Source organism: Molossus molossus, unplaced genomic scaffold (assembly GCF_014108415.1).
Source record: "Molossus molossus isolate mMolMol1 unplaced genomic scaffold, mMolMol1.p scaffold_m16_p_8, whole genome shotgun sequence".
Lineage (NCBI taxonomy): Eukaryota > Metazoa > Chordata > Mammalia > Chiroptera > Molossidae > Molossus > Molossus molossus.
Window position 1 is genome coordinate 6287549 of NW_023425402.1, and position 22943 is coordinate 6310491.

At 43.5% G+C, this 22943-nt stretch overlaps 1 protein-coding gene across 3 annotated transcripts in view; it reads left to right on the forward strand.

The window, feature by feature from the left end:
• The first annotated feature begins 1235 nt into the window (after positions 1–1235).
• ANKS1A (ankyrin repeat and sterile alpha motif domain containing 1A) overlaps positions 1236–22943 on the forward strand; it is a 188399-nt gene continuing 166691 nt past the window's right edge. For all 3 annotated transcript variants that reach the window (XM_036248247.1, XM_036248246.1, XM_036248248.1), the window contains exon 1: positions 1236–1522. In XM_036248247.1, the coding sequence (XP_036104140.1) occupies positions 1332–1522 (191 nt within the window). In that variant the 5' untranslated portion in view covers positions 1236–1331. The remainder of the gene's footprint in view (positions 1523–22943) is intronic.

The window sequence follows — 22943 nt, forward strand, 5'->3', positions numbered from 1 at the left end:
CACCAGCGGCTCACTTCCTGGCGTCGCGCTGCGATGACATCACCCCTACAGCTCCCCGGAGGGTCATTCTGAGGCGACTTGAGGGCCCGGTTTATCTGACTGGGAGGCTGTGGGGCGAGGGAAGATGAAGGGTACGGATTGCAGTGTGTGGGTTTTCCATCCTGGGCACCAGCCTGCTAAAGGGGTGCTGTGCTCATTACTGAAGCGCTTCTTTCCCGTCCCGCCTCTCCGAACAGCCACGTCAGTGAACTCCTTCCTTAACCCGCTTTCTTCGAGTCAAGTGTGGGGACGAGGGAGCAGTGCGTGGCGGTCGCGGGTCTGGGACGCGGCTCCCGGCAAACTTGCAGGCAGGGGCGCGGCCTCGTGCAGGCCGACTGGCCGTGCTCACACGGCATGGCCAGCATTTCTGTTGCTTGAGCACCTCAAGTCACGTAGCCTGAACGGCATTTATCCAGCCCCTTTATTCACTGCACGGCCGTGGAGCGCCCACTGGAGCCAGGAACAGTGCTGGTGCCAGAAACAAAAGTACTTTATACCAATTAAATGGTTTTTCCCATTCACCAGTACTCAAGGTCGGGGTCAGTTCCCCAAACCTGACTTTTCATGTCAGTTTGGTTAATCTCATCAAAAGTAAGGGCAAACAAATCCTGCCGGGAGGGAGGTCTTTCCTTTAAGTTTCACTTTAGGAGCCATGTCAGGGATTGGGAGCACGAAGAAGTGGGGGTACTTTAAAATTTTCCTCTCTTCCGTCATTGAGGTACGGAGAGGGGGCATTTTATTTTTCACCTCCGTTATCACTGGGTCCCCACACCTATTACGTATTGAATGTATGCGTACCGAAAGAATGGACTAGGAAATGTAGGTGCGCGTTACCGCAGTTCTCTCTTTGTTTCTACCCTGCCTGGATGAGTTACCGTATTTACTGTTCTGGGGCTCCCAAACCTTTGGAAGGAGCGCACGTCGGGAGGCGGATACAGGTGGGCCGCGTTTGTTCCCTTGCACCTGTGCAGCGGGCGCCCACACGGCGTTTTCCTCTTGCCCCTGGAGACCTAGCTTGGCACAGCCAGGACCACTGGGCGCAGACCGCATCCACCTGCGCGCCCGCCGAGCCCCGCCCAGCTAGGTGGGCAAGGGGTGGGACGCGGGGGCGCGGTGACGCGTGACGCCGGATCCCGGAAGTGACGCGCTGGTGGGGGGAAAGGCGGGGGGGAGGGGGGTGGTGTCCCCGGCCGGTTTTGGGGGGTGCGTTGCCCGGAGACGGAAAGTTTGGGAGCCCGAGCAGGCTCAGCTGCAGCCCCGGGAAGGGGGTCCAGGGGGCGGCGGCCCTGGGGATGGGGAAGGAGCAGGAGCTGCTGGAGGCGGCCCGCACCGGGCACCTCCCGGCCGTGGAGAAGCTGCTCTCCGGGAAGCGGCTTTCCTCCGGCTTCGGGGGCGGCGGCGGCGGTAGCGGCTCCGGAGGCAGCGGCGGCGGCAGCGGCGGCGGCCTCGGCTCTTCGAGCCATCCTCTCTCCAGTCTGCTCAGGTAGGTAACGCACCGGCGCCGGCAGCCGCCTGGGGACTAGTCTCGTGGGTCCCTAGAGAGATTGAGGCTCCTGAGACCCGGGCGGGGTGGGTTTTCAGGGTGCCCCGAGGCGAGGGCAGGCGGCCCGCGGGACAAGGAACGCCGGTGCGGGTCCCAAAGGCGCCGGGCTCTCCTGGTCTCACCTCCTGACCTGGCTACGAAGAATGGTGGGAGTGCCCAGGTGGCAGCCTCTGCCGCATGGCACAGCCCGGCTTCACCCTCGCCCGCTATAGGGTGCCAGCTGTTGTATCTAATAAGCCTCTTTAGAGCAAAAAATATATGTTTTTAAATCTCCCACAGCTCCTGCAGAGTCTGCCACTCCTTGCAGAATCTCGCGGCGCCCCTGGAGGAAAGTCTCTTAATTCCCTTCTTTTGGGAACTTGGAATCTTCCACTGGGTTCTGCAGGACCTGGCTTTTGTTATTTATATTAAAATTGCCTCTGGACTTATCACCTTCACAGAGTTCTTTGAACCCTCTTGTGCTTGAAGCTCAACTTCTAGTTTCTTGTGAACCTCATTGGATTAGACAGCCTGTTAAGTGGCATATGCAGGATTCACCATGAGGTTTATTCATCAAGAATAAAGCTTTAGAAAGACTTGTTTAGGAAACTGAGGGTGCTCCATACTTCTCCAAGATGTTCTTAAAATAAACACTCGACCCTGAGCTGTAAAGAATGAGAAGAAAAAAGATCACTTTTCATGGTTTGGAGGGAGGGATTGTCAATGTGAGTAAAATGTGTTGGTTCAGCAGCACTTTCATAGCCTGTTTTCTTTTCCTTCCTTGTTCTTTTGAGGTTTTTAAGAAGTGGAAGTTCATTTAGAAATGGCCTGGTTTGCTTCTGTTCCCCATTAGTTTCTGTAACTTCAGTTTGGGTGAGCTTGGACCAAGGGAGCCCCAGGCTTTAATAAATTGTTGAGTATTAAGCACCAAGTAGGAACTCAGCTCTCTACAGGAAGATTTTAAAAGTAGTATAAGAGAAGAACTCTCCTTAGGGTTCTTTGGGGATGCAAACACCAGTATTGTTTGCTGCAGTTTCTCCAGCCCCTAGAAGAATGTCGTCACACAATTGGTACTCAGGATTTGTTGAATAAATAAAAGTAGCAGAGGATGATAAATTTCTAAATAAATGGATGGTGGTACTCACCATAATTGTTAGTAGTTTAGAGAGAAATGAGGTGTCACTTTGGGATGAGGGACATCAGGGCTTCCAGGAGGAGGGGCACTTCAGCTGGCTTTGAAAGAAGTAGGATTTGGTTAGGTGAAGAAGTACAATATTCCAGGTGGGCACACCATGATGAGAAGCACAGGAGTGGGAAAGGAGACTTATTTGGTGTTAGACACTAGAAGAATTTCCTTCCTAGAGCCTTGAGTGGTAATAATAATGGATGGGTACACTTCCATCTTTCAGAGTGACTTAGTCTTCTCATGTTTATATTCTGAGCCCCTAGATCAGTGCCTGACAACTCACAGGTGTTGAATAAATGTACTTTGAATGAGTGAATTGGGTTTTGAATCTAACCTGGATTACTTTGATATTTCTGTACTTCTGATGTCTGAAAAGTGAAAGACTACACAAGTTCGGAGATGCCTGTTTCTAATGAGCTGAATGATGTGGCATTTGGAGGTTTGCCAGAGATACCTTAACCCCCAGTATATCCTGCTGAAGTGAGAAATTTTCACACATCTCCTGCCTTCAAGTACAGGTCAAGTTACTTTTAGTGCTCTCACTCAGAGACTGTTGAAACTTGGCTGAGGATTTTAGGTGCCGTGTAGTTAAGCAAGACTAGGAAATCTTTGTTGAGCACAATGCTTTTACTTTGGGCCTCATGCTAATATAATATGTCCAGTTTGTCATGAAGTGTGGACGGTGGTGTCTCCATTCCCTGCGCAAGAGAGCTGACTCCCAACTTGCTCCTGTGTCTGTTGTAGAGATGGTAGATAGCCTAAGAGCCAGCCTCTCATCCCTGTGACCCCTAGGGGCAAGGAGGATCTGCAGGCACTTGTTATACTAGGTGTGTCATTAATTAGAGGTGACTCTGGTTCAACCTAGTGAAAGATTTCTGAGCAAATGGGACTCTTGTGTTTAAATAAGCTCTAGGTCAGCATGTCCTGTCTTTTGAGATTTGGAAATAGTAGAGGGTGGTTCCACCCTGCCTACACTCCCCACTTCAGGGACCCTGCGTATTTAATAAGAGCAGTGAAATCATAGTTTCAGACTTAGTCTTTGCACTAACTTCCATATCCTACCCTGACTGGTAATGCAACTGTAACCTACGTTTGTCCAGCTGTTTGAGTGACCAAGTAAAGCCAGCGGGAATAGGAGCTTACAGCTGCAGTGCATATAAATGTTCCAGACCACATGTGTGTTTGTCTTTTCATTTGTTTATTCGTGTATACCTCTGGTCATCTATTTATGATGCCCCCCACTATTCCACAAAAGCTTTGTGCTTATTTCTTAAGCTACACGATGTCCCCTCTCTCACCCTATCCCTTTTCTCTTACACTGCTTGGGCTTAGGTCTTAACTTCTTAAAGCCTTCCCCGATGACCCTAATACACACTGATCTCTCAAGCTTCTACTTCTTTGGGACCCATCATCTGTAGTGTACAGTAGCTTGCCGACTGATACTTTGCTTGCCCAACTTTCAGTTTATTGCTTTGGTCTGTTAGTATAATGTTTATGTATAGTAATCCTCACCATTGAGAACATACATGAGAGTCAGAAAGTCAGCAAAGAAGTCTTCGAGATTAAAAAAAAAAAAAGTTGCAATAAACTTCATGTCCTTCCGACCTTCGCTTACCTCCTGTGCGTGCAGAGGCAGTGTAATATTGTGCTTAAGGCCACTTGTTCTGGAGTCAGACTGCTGGATTCACGTCCCGCTGCTGCCGCTGACCCTGTACAGAGTACTCGGCCACTTTGAACCTCAGTATCTGCATATAAAATGGGGATAATACTATCTGCCTTATAGGGACTGTCTTAGGTAATGCATGTAAGAAACTTACCACAATTCCCGGCACCTTGTGAGTGCTCACTGTTAGCCATCCTCAGTGCCGTTCAGCACATACAGTTTCGCCGTGCTGCACCTGCTTTGTGCAAAGTACCATGCCAGACATTTAAATGGTGTTCTTTCACATTTGGGTACTTGTTTTCCAAACTTTGGCAGATTAGAAACAGTAAATAAGGGAGTGGACCTGCTCAGGCAGGCACATTAATGCCATTCACTTGTCCAATGTTTACCCATCATCTACTTGTGCCAGGCCGATTGCTAGACGTCCTGCAAAGTTTTCTCTCAAACACGGTATATAATAGGTACTCGATCAAAACCAGTCAGTCCCACCCGCGCCTCTCCCTTCCCCCTCCTCTCCCCTCCAGGCACCTTACCTTTGCCTTTCTCTCTCCTAAGCTCCAAGGGTCCTTCTGCTGCTGCTGTAACTTGTTTCCTGAGTCTACACCGCCCAGCTGGCTCACTTCTACCTCTAACTTTCTAAATAATCTTTCTTATAATTTGAATAAAAAAAATTAATCCTCTCTCAGTACATGGTCTGTTTCCTTACAGCGTTTATGGTAGTATGATATGTCTGTATGATTGACAAAGAAACAGAAAGAGCTTTTAAAATCTAGGATCCCCCTCCTCCCCCCAGTATTTTGAGTCTATTAACATAGATGTATATAGCCCTATACATCTGGTGAGGCCCTAAGCATCATCAAACTATAGCTTACTGCTATAATTTCTGTTTATTACTAATCTTAGCCATCAAATAAAAATTAAATTATGTTCACTATAGCTTGTTAATGAAAGTAGGAAAAACATTTTCGTTTTCTATTCAAAATGATTCAGATAAAATTTTTGTTATTTGAAAGGACAAGCAGTAGCTTATCTAGAAAGCATAGCTATCTAAAATGTCTAGCCCTACGAGATTCTGGAGAGCTTGGATTTTACTTTATATATATGTCATTTCCCAACTGTTGAATGCATGCATGCCTTTAGTCTGTAGCTTGGACAGGCATTGTGTTAAACTTTCTTTTCTCACACATATAGTATTTTTAGTCACATTACGTCTGAATTTTAAACAGGTTCTTGGACTGGGGTTCATATGCATCTGCTCATTGAATTTTTTTTTTTTTATCCTCACCCGAGGATATTTTTCCATTTTTTGTACAGATAGAGTGGGAGGGAGAGAGAGGAAGGGAGAGAGAGAGAGAAACATCGACGTGAAGGGACACATCGAGTGGCTGCCACCCTCACGACCAACCAGGGCCGGGGACAAACTGCAACCGAAGTACGTGCCCTTAGCGGGAACTAAACCCGGGTCTCTCCGGACCGCAGGCCGACGCTCCAACCGCTGAGCCAAACTGGCCAGGGCTGCTCATTGAACTTTAGCACCTGTCTCAGCCCCAGTAGCTTTTCCAGAACTGCTGTCCTCACCGTGAGGCTCCATGGGTTTTCCCAATTCAAGCTTGGGCTTCTTCAGCATTTTGATTTTTCTAACAAAGACATCATGGAACGGATAAATCGATTGGCAAGCCTTTCAATGTCTTTTCCAATGCTATCTGGAATAAACTTATTGACCACTTAGAAGCAAATAACCATCATTAGTATATATATATATTTTTAATCCTTACCCGAGGACATCTTTCCATTTTTTTGTTCAGATAGAGTAGGAGGGAGAGAGAGGGAGATATATTGACGTGAAAGGGACACATTGAGTGGCTGCCACCCGCACGACCCAACCAGGGCCGGGGACAAACCACAACGAAGGTACATGCCCCTTAGTGGGAACCGAACCCAGGCCTCTCGGGACCACAGGCCGACGTTCTAACTGCTAAGCCAAACCAGCCAGGGCACCATCAGTAGTTTTGACATCAATATGAGCTTCAGTCATGGTCTGCCATGTTTTGACCATGACATCTTGTCATGGGTAAGATTCATGCCATGGAAATTAGTCAGGCAATCTTTGCTCTGAACATCCTCAGTAATCAGCTTGAATTTTCTAACTGCAGTTTAATCATTCTGCAGGTCAGCTAGGCTCACTTCAAAAACACAACCCTTGAGACCACCGGGTGCGATTTTGGTTCCTCAGATTCGTGACTAGTGTTTTCCGACATTTCTTATATTGACGTAGCTGGTGTTTTCACTTCACACCAGTCTTCCTTAGAGGATGGCTTCTTTCTACTCCTTTCTGCCCTTTCCTAAGGGCCCATTCTTGCTGGCCACACGCACCGAGCCAGAAAGGCGGAAGTGCAACTCGCCAGACTTCTTTTATCTCAGGTGTTTTTCAGCCCTGGGCCATAGCAGGCACTCAGATTCTCATGCGATGGAGAGTTATGGTTATAGTGAAACTACTGATTTCCAGGAAAGCAATTTCTGTATGAGAATTCATTAAGATTGGGGTTAAAGGTGAATTCTATCAACTAAAGGGCAAAAAGATCTGAGAAAAGGAAATGTTAAAAGAAAACATTATATATTAACTTAAAACTATCAATTGAATTATGAGCTACATACTGACGTATGTGAAAGTGAATGTATGTGAATGATGTAAAGTGAAATCACTCGAGGTTCAGAAGCTCAGAGAACTAAAGCAAAGGCTGTAATTGAGGAGCAGATTGTGTCATAGTTTAGAAGAATTCTGCACTTGCTTTCTCAGGCATGAGAAGAGTGAATAAGCAGCAGCCAAGGAAACTTGCTGGAGAAAGCTGAAAGTTTATAGGCATTTATTTACATTTACATTCATTGTAGCTATAAACTTGTTTCTACTCCACCATTTGGGGTGGGGGGAGGGCAGGGAAGACTCCAAAAACAGCCACGAGTTTCCCAAAGATATGAAAGGTTCTGAAATAAGAAATGAAGAATGAAAAGTTTTGAAAAATGGACTCTGTTTTAGGGACAATAACAGGTTCTCTCAGATGTCAGAAGATATGACAAGTTATTCATTGTTTTTAAAGAAAGGTCCCTAATATTTATTTAAAGAATTTAGACTTAAAAAAATAAGAGTGGTTGGCATCAGTACTCTATTGAAAGGGTCCTTTATCCACCCCCAGAAGGAATCTGTAGTTCGGAAATTATAACAACATGATAACTTTTTCAGGCTGACCCTTTTCTTTCGCCCTCCTACCATGGCGGATTTCTTTTGAATGTGCCTATTTTGAACAAAATGATTTTAGTATCCTAAGGAAGAGGGCAACACGGACCATGTAAGGATTGTAGAGTGGGAGGTGCTGGAAGCAGGCACTCAGGGACTTGTCTGAAAGAATGCAAACAAAATCGACAGAGCAAAACCCAGATACCCATTATGGCAGCAGTTTTCTGGATCTTCCACTAAACTTCCTTCATTCATTGAATTGGCTTTTAAAGAGCTTCTTAGAATACTTCTTTTAAGTATGATTTGGTCAGGATGGCAGCCTTGTCATTTACTTGGGAATTGTGGTGCACTTTTGCTTTCTCTAGAGCAGAATGTAGTTTCCTTGTTAAAAAAATAAAAAGACAAGATCGCATGCCTGGAAATGACTTCATGTGGTTACTTTATATCTAAAAATCTAGAAAGTGCCTAATCTAAACTGAGTAAGGGATCTACTTATAGTAAAAGATAATTTAGCAGATGTTTGATAAGACAGAGAGGACCCTTTTTCTGTATTCTGCATTTGAAGTTCAGTTTTTACTGTCTTTAGTTACAAAAATTAGAGACAGGAAACAGTGAAACAGTTTTGTGGTTTGAAGAATGTGATTTGTATCCAGCCAACTTCAGCATGTTCACTTGTCCTGGGAGGTTATGGTCCCAGTGAAAGTTGCATCCTTGGCCAGAAAAATCCCTTCAGAAGGATTTTCCCCTCCTTCCCCCTTGGTTTGTTCACCCCATACAGCTGTGAATTTCGGTTTGCAAAAAGGAAGTCAAGGCTATTTCTGCCTTAGTCTTCAGCAGGGAGAGTAAATTACTGGGTTTTATAGTCCAAAAACACCAAGGAAACCCCAAAAGTGGATAGTGGAGAGTTTGTTCTTGGAAACGTCAGGCTCTTCTGTGGGCGGGAACTTGGTTTTACTGGAGAGCCCTCAGAAATTTGCCGCACGCTGATTTCCAAAAGCTTACTGGGAGATTTTCTGTGGTACAGAAAATTATATCATTACATTCGTAGAACATCTTCAAATAACTTTGGTGTGGTCAGAGTTAATGGTAGTAATACTAGAAATTATATGGTATGGCTTCATATTTATCCTTTCTCAGTAATTTGTAGATCAAGTTTGTTTAGTTTACAAATCAAAAAAGAGTTTTTAAAACAAAAGTCAGTTGTCTCTGCTTTCCTTGTGATGTTATTACCACTATTAAAAATGGTGATGATCCAGGAAGCAGAACTGCCCCAGCTTGCTTACTTAGCCTAGCCACTAAGAGCCAGGTAATAAATATCCCAACTCTGCCTGTGACTTAAGCAAGTTACATAACCTCTCTGAGCATCCGTGTCTTCATTTGTATAGTCTGGGATAGTACCTGCTTTCTGAAGCAGCATCACATGAGCTAAAATGTATATGATAACGTTGGCCAGCTTTGATGGTTCTGGATGATAATCCTGTTTGTTAAGGACATATTTTTATTGATGTTGCAATTTAAATATGTATAATAATTGATAGCAGGGTATCCCGACCTTTTCAAATACGAGTCCTATTTTTTTAAAAGCCTAAAAATAATAATGGTGGCAAAGTTACAAACTGATACAGATCCACAATTTCTTGTCTGAAACCTGTGGGTTGACAATCCAGAATCTTTGGGTTGTTGGAGGGTAGTATTGAGTTCCTGGTGGGATTTGGGCATCACTGAAACCTGTTTCTGCAGTGAGATCTGTGAATATTCACAGTAAACAGGTGAGTATGCAGCAGCTCCGTGTCAGTTTAGGTCGGGTTCTGTGCCGCAGTGAGTTCCCCGCTGGAAAACGCTTTTTGGATTTCTGAATTGTAGGTAAAGGAATATGGACCTCTGCCTTTATTATAGAAAAATTGCTAGACATGTAAAACACAAAGAGGGAAATAAAATCATCTATAATTTCACCACCTAGAGAAATTAACTGATGTAATTTTGGTGTACATACTTTGGTTTTTTTCTTAAGAAAAATAGAAATGACATTGTTCTGTACATACGTGATCTCAAATTTACACTTCATATATTGTGAACACTTTTCTATTATTTCCTCTTCTCCTCAACCTTATTTTAAATGGGTAAGTGGTATTCCACAGTGTGTATGAACTGTAACCCCCCCCCCCGCCCATTATACAAGAATTTGTTTTTTTAATACTTTGCTGTTAGAACAGCATTTTTGTAGGTAGTTTTTGTGCACGCTCATTCTTGTAACATTTTTTATTTTATTTTTAATTTATTTTCTTTATTGATTTTAGAGAGAGAAGAAGGGAGGGGGGAGAGAGAGAGAAACATCGATGAGAGAACATCTATTGGCCCCCTCCGGCATGCCCCCCACTGGGGCATGTGCCCTGACCAGGAATCGAACTGGCGACCCTTGGTGCAGGGGTCGACGCTCAACTGCTGAGCCACACCTGCAGGGCTTATAACATTTTTTATACACAGTAGGACAGTAGATGTAATTTGAGCATTCAACCGTTGCAAATCAACATATGTGCAGTTGAATTCCAGGGCTCTTATAATAAATTCTAAGGCCCCTTACCTCTCCTGGGTCTTTTTGATTGGAAAGTAATGTACTGATCTACGGCTGCTAAATGCTACTTATATTTAGAAAGTTACTTTTGTGCAGACACGGGATTTTTAATGGTCAAGTTGGGGCCTCTTGGGTCTCTTCAGAGGTAAAATGTTGCCAAGAGGGCCATTAGTCACACAGATGTATGGAGCAGTGTGCTCCAAGCAGAAAAGGACAAAACCCAGTTTCTTTTGTAGGTCTAGTTTCATTGTGGGAAATTGCAAACATACAGAAGGCAAGAGAATAAAATAATGAACCCCCACATACCTTATATGCCTGTAAAACAATTTCCAGCTTAAGGCCAATTCTGTTTCGTTGTTGTTGTTTTTTAATCACCCCCCCCACACACACACACACATACAACTCAATTATTTTGAAGAATATCTTACCATATTATATAAGGAAATATCTGTGAAAGGTAAGGACACTTTAAAAAATATTTACCATAACATTATTCACACCTAAAAAATGGCAGTTCTTTTTTTTATTTTAATCTTCACTCAAGGATCTTTTTCCATTTATCTTCAGATAGAGTGGGAGGGAGTGAGAGAAACATCTATGTGAGAGACCCATTAATTGGTTGTCTCCTGCACGACCCCAACTGGGGCCAAGGATGGGGATTAACCGCAACTGTGGTTCGTGCCCTTGGCCAGGATAGAACCTAGGACTCTGATCCGAGGGCTGAGGCTCTAACTGCTGAGCCAAACCAGCCAGGGCAAAAATGGCAGTTCTTTAAAATCATCAAATGTTTAGTCAGTCAGGGTTCATGCTTTCCATATTGTCTAAAATAATTTATATTTCACAATTCATTTGTTCAAATCTGTGTCCAGACAAGGCCCACACATTCCATTCACTTGATAAGTATCTTTAAATCTGTAGTTTTCATTTTTTTCTTTCCAGTTTATTTGTTGAAGAAAGAGGTAATTTGCCCCATTCCCCACAGTCTGGGTTTTGCTGATTGTATCTCTGCGGTATCCTTCGGCATGTTCCCCTGTCCCCTGTATTTCCTGTAAGCTGAAAATCAGATCCAGGGACTTGGCCTGACTCTGGTTCAGACTTTTTGGCAGGATTTCTTCCTTCAGGTTAGTCCTTTTTGTGATGGTGGTGGCCATTGACCATCAGTGCCTAGATCCATGATTTAACTAAGAGTTTGCAAAATAGCAGTATTTTGATTTCTCTTTTACCTTCTTCCCTTATTAACGGGAATACTTTTTAGAAAGAAAGTTTGTAGAGAAACCTATTATGAATGACCTGGTTTATCCTGAGGTACAGTTTGTGTAGGAAATAAGAATTAAATGCTTGATTCTTTCCCCTTATTTACCAGTTTTCAGATCAAATTGGTTTTCTAGTAGTCTTCAGAGGTGTCTGAGTTTTTTTTTGTAAATATCATTATAGACTCATTTATTTAAATATATTTGTGCAATGGTAATAACCTTTTTAAAATGTTCTCTGAGACACTTAGACTTTGTCAGTTGTACATTCCCATGAAAAGCAGTTGAATTGGTTTGTAATGAAGTGATATTGTGTTTGTGTATTTCAGTTGAGTGCTATTTCTGCTCAGAGTTCCCCAGCTCATGCTGGTTCAGCTGGCCATTTGCAAATTGAGTGTTCTAATCCTCTAGAGAAATTCAGCTGGCTTCTAATCTCAATCTCTCTCTCTCTCTCTCTCTCTCTCTCTCTCTCTCTCTCTCTCTCTGTTTCCTGCTGCCCATGAAAGCCTTAAAAAGATGTTCTGGGGACTTTAGTGACCACATTTCCTTAGGTTGTAATTATGGAAGACCCATTTTATTTTATTTTTTAAAATTTTGTTTTATTATTTTTTTATTTTTATTTTGTGGAAGACCCACTTGATAAGTATCTTTAAATCTGTAGTTTTCCCACCAGCTTTATGGGGCGACTCTATGTCTGAGTTGTTACTTAGATTACTCAGTCTCATTTGTTATTCTGAATATGTTTCATGGTGTCACACTTTTTACATAAACATTGAAGGGTCCGTTGAATTGTCCTTCATTAAGTGTACTAGGCATATTTTCTGTCTCCTTATTGTTGATTTCTGATTTATTGCATTCTGAGTTCCTGCTCACAGCTCTGATTTTGACACCTATGTATTTTCTCTTGGTTTGGAGCTGAGCTATATATGAAAGCATTTTGGTGGGGAGGTTATGTATTTGGGGTGGGGGTGAAACTGGGTCTGGGCCCTTCTGCCTTGGCTCAGATTCCCTCGTTGACTCGCCCTCCAAACGTTACATCTAGAGTTGGTTTAAATGTGATAAAAGCAGCACATGGAACCACTCGTTTGTTTCCCTTTTTGACAGTTGTTGGGACAGTCGGGGTTCTACTTCAGAGAGATCGTGGCCTCTGTAAGGCTTTGCCAGCATCCAGCTCCATCACACTGAGTTCATAGCACTTTCACATCGGTCTCTTAGAGTCTTTAAAGAGCATTTCATTAGTTCAGATGAAAAATGAAAAAACTAAGAAAAGAAATATATTGAACTTCATTTATTGAGGGAAAAAAAAGTATCTTAAAACACTTCACCTTCATAGTGCCAAGGAGGTGTTAGCACTGTTGGATTGGATGGTGAATGAGTCTTGCAAGACTAAGGCTGTGGCCCTGCTTCCGTGTGATGGGCCATCCTTTGCCGTGGCTGCTCACCGTGCATATCCCTAGCAGTGGTGACTTGGAGCAGCGTGGTGCATGCAGATCAATCAGGTCTTTTACTGTGACTGGAAAGGCAGCTCCAAATGTATGTCCCACTAATAATAGTACAGTCAGCATCTATTGAGCATTCACTGATATTGGGTTAGTAGTGTTACTTTTTTACATTTTAAAGGCATTATTAAGTGCTTGTCCTTACTAGGATTAAGGAAATAAAAATTTTTATGATCATCCATCCCTTTGTGCATTTTGTGACTTTTAACTTTGCATGTGTACAGTCAGATCTTCTAATTACAATTATTTTCAGTTACAGTGAAAGCTTAAAATCTCAGAGGGGCTGCAGGTTTTTACAAGAATATTTATTTATTTACTTATGTTAACCCTCACCTGAGGATATTTTTCCATTGATTTTTATTGTTGTTGTTAGAGTGGAAAGGGAGGGAGAGGGAGAGAGAGAGAGAGAGAGAGAGAGAGAGGGAGAGGGAGAAAGAGAGAAAGAGAAACATTGATGTGAGAGACACATCGATTGGTTGCCTCCTGCACAACCCCAACGGGAGCTGGGAATCAAACTGCAACCCAGGTATGTGCCCTTGACTGGGAATTGAATCCAAGACCCTTCGGTCTGAGGGCCAGCACTCTAACCGCTGAGCCCCTTTGCTGATTATAGATGAAGACGGAAGGTTTAGGAGAGGTGAAAGTGGCTTGCTCAGGGCCACACAGCGGTGCAGACAGGCATCTCAGACTCAGAGCTGTTCTCCTACAGCACTGCATTTGACCACCTGGAGCGCTGTCTCTGGGTCAAATGCAAACCATCAATTATGTGTGCAGGTAATATTTTACCAAAAGGATTGATTAGGGAATTATTTCTTTTAAATCATCAGTTGCTTTTATAACATACTGTTCTAAGCACTTTACAAATATTAACTCATTTCGGCCTCATAACTCTTTGGGAAAGGCACTAGTATTACTACCATTTTACTGATGAGGAAGCTGAGGCACAGAGAGGTCTAGTAACTTGCCTAAAGTTTTGAACCCAGGTAGACTGGCTCCAGAGTCCTTGCTCCTAGTTTTTATACAACTGGGATTCTTCTTTTACCCAAGAATGTAGCACAAAATCCCTGGCACACTTGGACTACATAAAGTTAGGGGCTTTTTTTTTTTTTTAAGTCATTGGAAATTTCCCTGCTGCAATATAGGAAAGTTAGGTGAGGGGAATGTCTTTCATCTTATGCCAAATAATACAATAGTTGAGAGGATATAGAGGAATGCCATGCAGCTCATGAAGAGGAGAAGCACCGCTTTTGTTTTCTTTCAGACTTTTCTTCTAGAAAATGCTCATCTTCCTCTCAGGTGGGTTAATGCAATCATGAGTTTCACCTGAGAAAATTCAGCCCCTCCCCCCAAGTTCAAAGTGCTGAAGGTCTGTTTGGGACACATGACCGCCAGATGTGCAGCCATGGCCAATGTGTGCGAGGGAAGTGCATCCAAACAGCTGGCAGGAAACCAGAGGCCTTTGTATTTGAAGTTATTTCTAACAATTGCTATCAACTTTGTTTCCTTACAGTTCTCTCCTCTCCTCCTCCCCCATTAGTGGTTCACAGTCAAATTTTACATTCCCAGACGACAGTTCGTTTGTCTGTAAGATGATTTTCAGATGATGGTTGATACCTGGGATCGTGGGACAGGAGCTGTCGTTTGGTGCTTTAGTCCTCACAGTCCAATGGTGTAGGATTAGTGCCACTTTACCAATGAGATTGAAGGAGGGTAAGTGACTTGCCCAGGACTGAGGTTTTCCATTTGCAAGGCTTTGGAGGCCGGTTTATATGTAGAGCGTGGCTGTCAGAAAGATGTCTGAGCCCCCAGGTGGTACAAGTAGGAGGGAAAGACAGTGTTCTAGCTAAGTAGCCCTGAAAACACCTGTGGGTCCTATATGCTTAGCAATAATAGAATAGCTCTATTACTTTTTACCTACAAATGAAAATACCTCAGATGTTCGAATTGGCAGCGATTCCAGATTCGTTGCTCTTTAATCTGTTGTTATCTCCATAATTGTATGTTTAACACCCAGCTGGAGAGTAGTTTTCTTGTTCGTCACTCACTTATCAACAGCCCCTTTGCCGTTGTTAGCAGACCCAGGGCAGACTTTCAAAAAGGTTCTTAAGTGAACGATCCAGGACTTAGTGCAGTGGTTCTCAACCTTCCTAATGCTGCGACGCTTTAACACAGCTCCTCAAGTGTGTGGGCGTATCTGCATGTGGGCGGACCCGCCTGGGGACTGATAGAGGAGCGTTGTCTGGGTTCCTAAGATCATCGGAGATGTGTTTTCTGATGGTCTTAGGCGACCCCCGTGGAAGTCAGTGGTTCTCAACCTGTAGCTCGGCTGGTGTGGCTCAGTTGGTTGAACATCCTCCCATGCAGGAGGTCGCAGGTTCTCTTCCTGGTCAGAGCACATACCCCAGTTGGGGGCATGCAGGAGACAGCCTGTTGATGTCCTCTCATTGATGTTTCTATCTCTCTCCCTCTCCCTTCCTCTGAAATCAATAAAAACATTTAAAACAAGAAATTCCTGTAGTTTACCTATTATGTTCTGTTGACCAAAACAATAGAGACGTCTTTTTTTACCCATCATGATCTGTTAGACTCACTGTCTTTAGTTACCATCACTTCTGTTTACCTCTCTCTTCAATATTTACTCTTGTCACATCTATCATTCATCTGAGAGAACTCAGAACAGTGGCAGCCCAGGTACACTTTAGCTTTTCATTAATTTGCAGATATTTGTGATTTTTATTTATATTAATTCTTTTGCGTGAGTCTTTACTGTCATTTCAAAATATCTGTGTTTGATCCTGGCTGGTTTGGCTCAGCGGTTAGAGCGTTGACCCATGGACCAAAGAGTCGTGGGTTCAGTTCTGGTTAAGGGCACATACCTTGGTTGCGGTTTGTCCCCAGCCCTGGTCAGGGTCATTCGGAAGGCAGCCAGTCAATGTGTCTCTTTCACATCAATGTTTCTCTGTCTCTCTCTCTCCCCTCAAAAAAAAAAATAATAATAATAAAAGATCTGTGTTTGCTGAGAGGAACACATATGTAACTGTACATTTTGTACTAATGAGATGATTTAGTAGAAACTAAACTCAAGATTTAGTCTGTGGAGGAGGTCCCAGTGGTATCTATAAAACTGATAGCTTATAACTTCTTTGTTTTTTATCTTACTATTGGTACTTTACAGTTGGCTAATTGTGGGGTGTCGTTGTCATTCTAATAAACCAGTTTGCCCACAAGCCCCTTCTTTAGAAGTTAAATCACCATGTAGAAAAAGATTTTCTGATGGATTGAATCAAGCTGTGAGTTCGGACCACAGTCTGGGTCTTTGAAGAAAATGTGTCTATTACTTCATAGCCTTTATGACCCCATTATTGCCATGTTTATTCAACGCTTTCTGTGGCCGAGGGCGTTTCTGACTTCTCTCTTGGTGGTGACATAATGAGGTCATTGGAGTCACCCTGTGATGGGTCAGGCTGGCACCATGTTTCCTCATTGCCAGGTGCTGGGACTTGTGACATGTGGACACCTATGGGCCTGACCCACTGCTTTTTATTATTGTTTTGATTGTATTTACATTTGTTTTAACCTCGCTGTTTCTCCTTCACTTAGTATTTATACTGAGAGCTTAGGTTTGGTCTTTGGGTTCAGCTTGGCCTCAGTCTGGGATTGGCCAAGAGCCTAAGAGTCTTAGTTTTAGGCTCCAGTCTCTGTGCTTGAGCTCTGGAGAGAAGAGGAAGTGGGTTAGACGAAAAGTTTGTCCCGGAAGCAGTCTCCGGGAACTGCCCTCTTTCCGAGTGCATGCTGCCTGTGGGGAAGGGCACGGAGAGCCTCCCCTGGCCCACCCTCTGTGGATGGTCTTGGGAAGGGCTTTTACTTCTCTGGCACCTGCTTCCCCATCCATAAAAAAGGGCCGTGTTTGTAGCGCTTCCTCATAGAGGTCCTAAGGAAGGTGCCAGAGCACGACTTAAGTCAGGGGAAGGAGCTGCTGCAGACTTACTCTGACTCAAACCAGGAACTGTCCAGAAGGGTCGGTCCGGAGAGGAGGACGCCTGCCCCCGGCAGGGTGAGTGTGTAAGCAGGCCGTTGCCATTCAGCCCTCGCAGCTTTCAGAACAAATGCGGGTTAGTGCCTAGTGACTGGATGCTAAGCACACCGCGGTAGGGGATCCGCAGGAATACAGCGTTTGTCAGTTCCCCTAAGACACTGACTTGATTGGAGCGATGGTAAATGGCCCTGCCAACCCCTCAGAGAAATGGTTGATTCCAGGACTGGGACAGGGAAAATAAAAAAAGACAGAATATCAAGAGACCACAGGAGTCAACCCGAAAGAGCTCTCAGTGGCCAGAGTTGGAACAATTTGAACAGCAAAATAAATAACATTGGATTATTAACCAAAGAATAAAATAAATATTCCTGAGTTAATGACATAGTAACTGAATAAATACATAAGTGGGGGAGAAGAGATAGCGCTTCCTCTTAGAAGAATTCCAATTAATACATGTAGAAGGAATGAGGGGAATAGAAAATTGCCATTAGCTCTCCACAGTAATAACAACCAAAGGGAAGATGTATCAATGAAGACCAAGCATTTTCCCTAAAATATTTATTAATTATTGTGGTTTCAACCCATGTCTTTGTATTTTCAAAACTCTTCTCTCCAGGAGATGGAGTTTAATTTCCTTCTCTTGAGTGTGAGCTGGGCTTAGAGACTGGCTTGCTAATAACAGAAGATGGAAAGGGGAGCACAGTGGCTGAACAGTGGAAGGGCCTGGCAGCACCCAGGGCCAAGGGCAGCGTCACCAGTGACAGGCGATGCTGATATGACTTGCCCCGTGATAGGATGTATAGAGAAGAGCACTTTATCTCCTGGGTTCTTCCCCAGAGTCCTCAGTGTAATCACGAGAAAATAGGCAAACTCAAATTGAAGGTCATTCTACAAGATTCCTGACTAGTACTCTTTAAAAGTGACAGGATCATGCCCTGTCTGGTTTGGCTCAGCAGTTATAACATCGGCCTGTGCACCAAAGAGTCGCGGGTTCGATTCTGGTCAAGGGCACGTACCTCGGTTGTGGTTCGTCCCTGGCCCTGGTCGGGGTCATGCAGGAGGCAAGCAGTCGATGTGCCTCTCTCGCATTGATGTTTCTCTCTCTCCCCCCCTCCCCCTCCCTCTTCCTTCCCCACTCTATCTGAAGATAAATGGGGAAAAAAATTCTCTGGTGAGGATTTAAATTAAAAAAAAAATTTAAGTGTGCAGTCTTGAAATAAAAAAAGGACACGAGTATAGAAATTGGGGGAATCCAGCCCCGGCCAGTGTGGCTCAGTCGTTTGGGCGTTGTCCCGTACACCCTGTGCTCTGGAAGGTTGCTGTGTCGATTTGTGGTCAGGGCACATGCATGGGTTTCGGGTCATCCCTGGTAGAGGGTGTCAGGAGGCAGCTGCTGGATGTTTCGCTCTCACGTTGATGTTTCTCTCCATTTCCTTTCTTCTCTCTCTAAAAATCAGTTTTAAAATAATGGGGGAAATCTGAGTGAAGCCTGTGGTTTAGTTAATAGTATTGTATCCATGTTAATTTCTTAAGTTTTGATCAGTATACCACAGTAATGTAAGATGTTGATGCAAGGGGAAGTTGGGTGAAAGCCATACAGGAACTCTGTACCATCTTTGCAACTCTATTGTAAACCAAAAATTATTTCAAAGAAAAAGTAAACAAAGAGTTGTCTGGGTTCACATCTTGCCTTTGCCACCTACCAGTTGAGATATAGACAACTTCCATAATTTCTTTGCCTCAGTTCCTTGACCTGTAGGCATAGTACTCCCTGTATAAGAAGATTGAGTGAAGATTAAAAGAACACAAAGAGTAACTTTGTTCAGTCACTGGAACATAGTAATGTCAACTAATATTATTAATATTTGTCCAGAAGGCATCCAGCTACTGTTTTAGATACTTAGCCATTTAGCCATGGACGTAAATAGTGCCAAAGGAGTTTGGAAGAGGGGAAGATGGTAATGGGCCAGGGTGGGCTAGGAAGTGGGCCTTGAGTCCTGCCCTTGAAGAAAAGCCACCGAAGGTTCAGGGAGGGAAGGGAGCAGCTAGGGACTGAGGGCGAGAAGCTTCGAGGGTAAAGGCCTGTTTGTGGAGCAGTGAGTAAGGCCATCCAGAGGCAGTGGAGGTGACTACATGTGAAGTCGGTGGAGGGGAGAGTTTAAGGTGGGTGGGTTTCAGGTTGGGTTTGATTGAGTTTAGACTTCATCCCTGGGTAAGAGAGACACAGAGAGACAGACAGACAGACAGACAGACAGTCAAAAGGACAGAGATATCACTTCAAAAAATTATTTCAGTCCCAGTAGGATCGTGGTTGTACTGTGAGTATTTATTTTGTTGATGGGAAAATGTTATGACAGAGTGACAGTGCAGTTAGGTATACTCTGAAATAAATGTGTTTTATTAAGTATGATAGCTTTGTGCCTTTGAGACATTGTAACACGTGTGTGAGACATTTATTCTGCCTATTGCCAGTGCCCGGTATATAAATGCGTTTGCTGACCCATGAAAATAGCAGTGTGGCCCAAGGGCTGAGTCACTGCTGTCATGGTATTGCAGTATGATTTACACACAGTGAGTGCATGGATATGAAGTGCACAGAGCACCTATTCATCCATTCATTCATTTATTTATTTAGGTTAGTCCTCACCCTGGGATATTTTTTCCATTGATTTTTTTTTTTCAGAGAGAGTGGAAGGGAGTGGGGGAAGGATAAAAGAGAGAGAATCATCTATGTGAGAGAGACACATTAATTGGCCTCCCACACTTGCCCCGACCAGGCCAGGGATCAAACCTGCAAACCACTTGTGAGGGTTGCAGGTTCAAGGAAATGTACTCATTTCCTTGACCAGGAATTAAACCCTCGACCTTTCATTTCACAGGCTGATGCTCTAACCACAGAGCCACACCGGCAGGGCAGAGTACAAAATTCAGTTGAGTAACTCTGAAGACTTGTTAGCTTGATTAAATGATTCATGAATTGGGCAGCATCTCTTCTAGCAACTAGAAGGATGCTCTCAGGGGTTGTACAAAATGGAAGTGATTTTTTTTTTTTTTGACATTTACTATATATTTTTGACAGTTACTTAGTTTTTATTTCATAATCATAAATTTAACTCTTTGCAATCCAGCTAGACTTGAAAGGGGTAAAGAAAATATGGAACCCAATGAACTGCGGCAAGAGCATGGATATAATAGATTCCAAGCAGGTGAGGGCAAAGGGGTGCTCTCCTGAACCACAGAAGGAATGGTCTGGTAGTTAAGATTAAACACAATCACATTTGCCCTGGCTGGTTTGGCTCAGCGGTTAGAGCATCGGCCTGTGGTCCAGAGAGACTGGGTTCGGTTCCTGCTAAGAGTGTGTACCTTGGTTGCAGTTTGTCCCCGGCCCTGGTTGGTTGTGCAGGTGGCAGCCACTCGATGTGTCCCTTTCACATCGATGTTTCTCTCTCTTTCTTCCTCTCTCTCCCTCCCACTCTATCTGAACAAAAAATGGAAAAAAATGTCCTTAGGTGAGGATAAAAAAACACACAATCAGATTTATAAGATTCGTCCACAGTCAGCACCGGTGATCTTCTTGCTGGTCTTGTCCTTCCTGGACCCAAAGCTCTCCATGGCTGTGACATATCTGTACCCTCTTTCCAGCCGAAGGCAACCAGCTTGCCATCCAACCACTCGGTCTTGGCAGTGCAGATGAAAGACGGAACCATTTGTGTTGGGTCCAGCATTTGCCGTGGACAAGATGCCAGGACCCATGTGCTTCAGGATGAAATTCTCATTATTAAATTTCTCCCCATAGTTGGACTTGCCGCCTGTGCTACTATGGTGTGTGAAGTCACCACCCTGGCACATAAATCCCAGAATAATTCTGTGAAAACAGGGACCTTTATAACCAAATTCTTTCTCCCCAGTGTTCAAAGCACAAGTTTTCGGCTGTCTTTGGAACTTTGTCTACAAACAGCTTGAAGGAGACACAGCCCAAAGGATCGCCATCGATGGCGATGTCGACAAACACAGTGGGGTTCACCTTGGCTGGGCTCGGGAGGCTCTGGGACGGTGGCGTCTGCAAGGCGGGTTGACATTTAATATATTAGTTTCAGGTGTACAGCATTGGAAGGTTTTATAGGCAGAAAGAGGGTGGGACAAGAAAGTGAAAAGAGTGGACTGTTTCAGGCAAGGTCATTTTCCTTTGGGGGAATACAGGGGATCTCATCAGGCAGATTACCTGGAGTTTCCTGGGCCCTAGCTCTGACCAGAATATTCCAGGTTGATTGGTTTAAAATTCCACTCCTGGGTAAAAGACCTATATGAAGAAAATTATAAGACACCGAAGAAAGAAATTGAAGAAGATATAAATAAGTGAAAGCATGTACTTACTCTGTTTATGGATTGGAAGAATTAACATCATTAAAATGTCCATGCTACCCAAAGCAATGTATAATTTCAACAAAATTCCTATCAAGATAGGTGTATTTCATACAACTGAACAGATATTCCAAAAATTTATATGGAACCACAAAAGACTCCGGACACAGCAGTCTTGAGAAAGAAGTTTGGAGGCAGTACACTACCTGATATCAAACTATACCACAGGCCATAGTAATCACAACAGCATGGTACAGGCATAAAAACAGACATGTAGATCAACGAACAGACTAGAGAGCCCAGAAATAAACCTATGCCTTTATGGTTAATTGATATTTGACAAGGAAGGCATAAATATACAATGAGGGTAAAGATAGTCTATTCAAATAAATGATGTTGGGAAATTCGGACAGATACATGCAAAAAAAATGAAACCAGACCACCTTTTTACACCACACACAGAATAAATTCAAAATGGATTAAAGACTTAAATGTTAGACTGGAAACTATAAAACTCCTGGAAGAAAACATAAGCAGTAAAATCTTGGACATTTCTGATAGGAATATTTTTTTCTGATATATCTTCTTGGACAAGGGAAACAAAGGAAAAAATAAACAAATGGAACTGCATTAAACTAAAAAGTTTTTTTTGTTTTTGTTAAAAAAATTTTTTTTTCCTTTACTGATTTTAGAGAGAGAGAAAGTGAGAGGGAGAGAGAGAGATGGAAACATTGATGACAGAGAACATCAATTGGTGGCCTCCTGCATGCCCCCCACTGGGGATCAGGCCCACAACCTAGGCATGTGCCCTGACCAGGAATCGAACCGGTGACCTCTTGGTGCATGGGTCGACGCTCAACCACTGAGCCATACCGGTGGGACCAAACTAAAAAATTTTTGCGTAGCAAAGGAAACTATTAACAAAACAAGAAAACCTACTGAATGGGAGAAAATATTCCCCAATGACACATCCAGTAACAGGTTAATATCTAAAATTTATACATAAAAACTCATACAACTCAACATTCAAAATGCAGACAATCCAGTTAAAAATGGAGCCCTGGCTGGTTTGGCTCAGCGGTTAGAGTGTCGGCCCACGGACCAGAGAGGCTCAGGTTTGGTTCCCGCTCAGGGCACGTACCTCGGTTGCAGTTTGTCCCCAGCCCCGGTTGGGGTTGTGTGGGTGGCAACCACTTGATGTGTCTCTTTCACGTCGATGTTTCTCTCTCTCTCTTCCTCCCTCTCTCCTTCCTGCTCTATCTCTAGATAAATGCAAAAAAAAAAAAAAAAAAAAATGTCCTCAGGTGAGGATAAAAAATAAAAAATGGACAGAGGACCTGATTAGACATTTCTCCAGAGAGGACAAACAGATGGCCAATAGACATATGAAAAGATGCTCAATGTCATTAATCATTAGAGAATTGCAAATTAAAACCACAATCAGGTATCCCCTCATACCTGTCATCAGTGGCTGTGATCAGTAAATCAATAAATAAGTATTGGCAAGGACATAGAGAAAAGGGAACCTTTATGCACTGTTGATGGGAATGCAGATTAGTGTAGCCACTATGGAAAACAATAT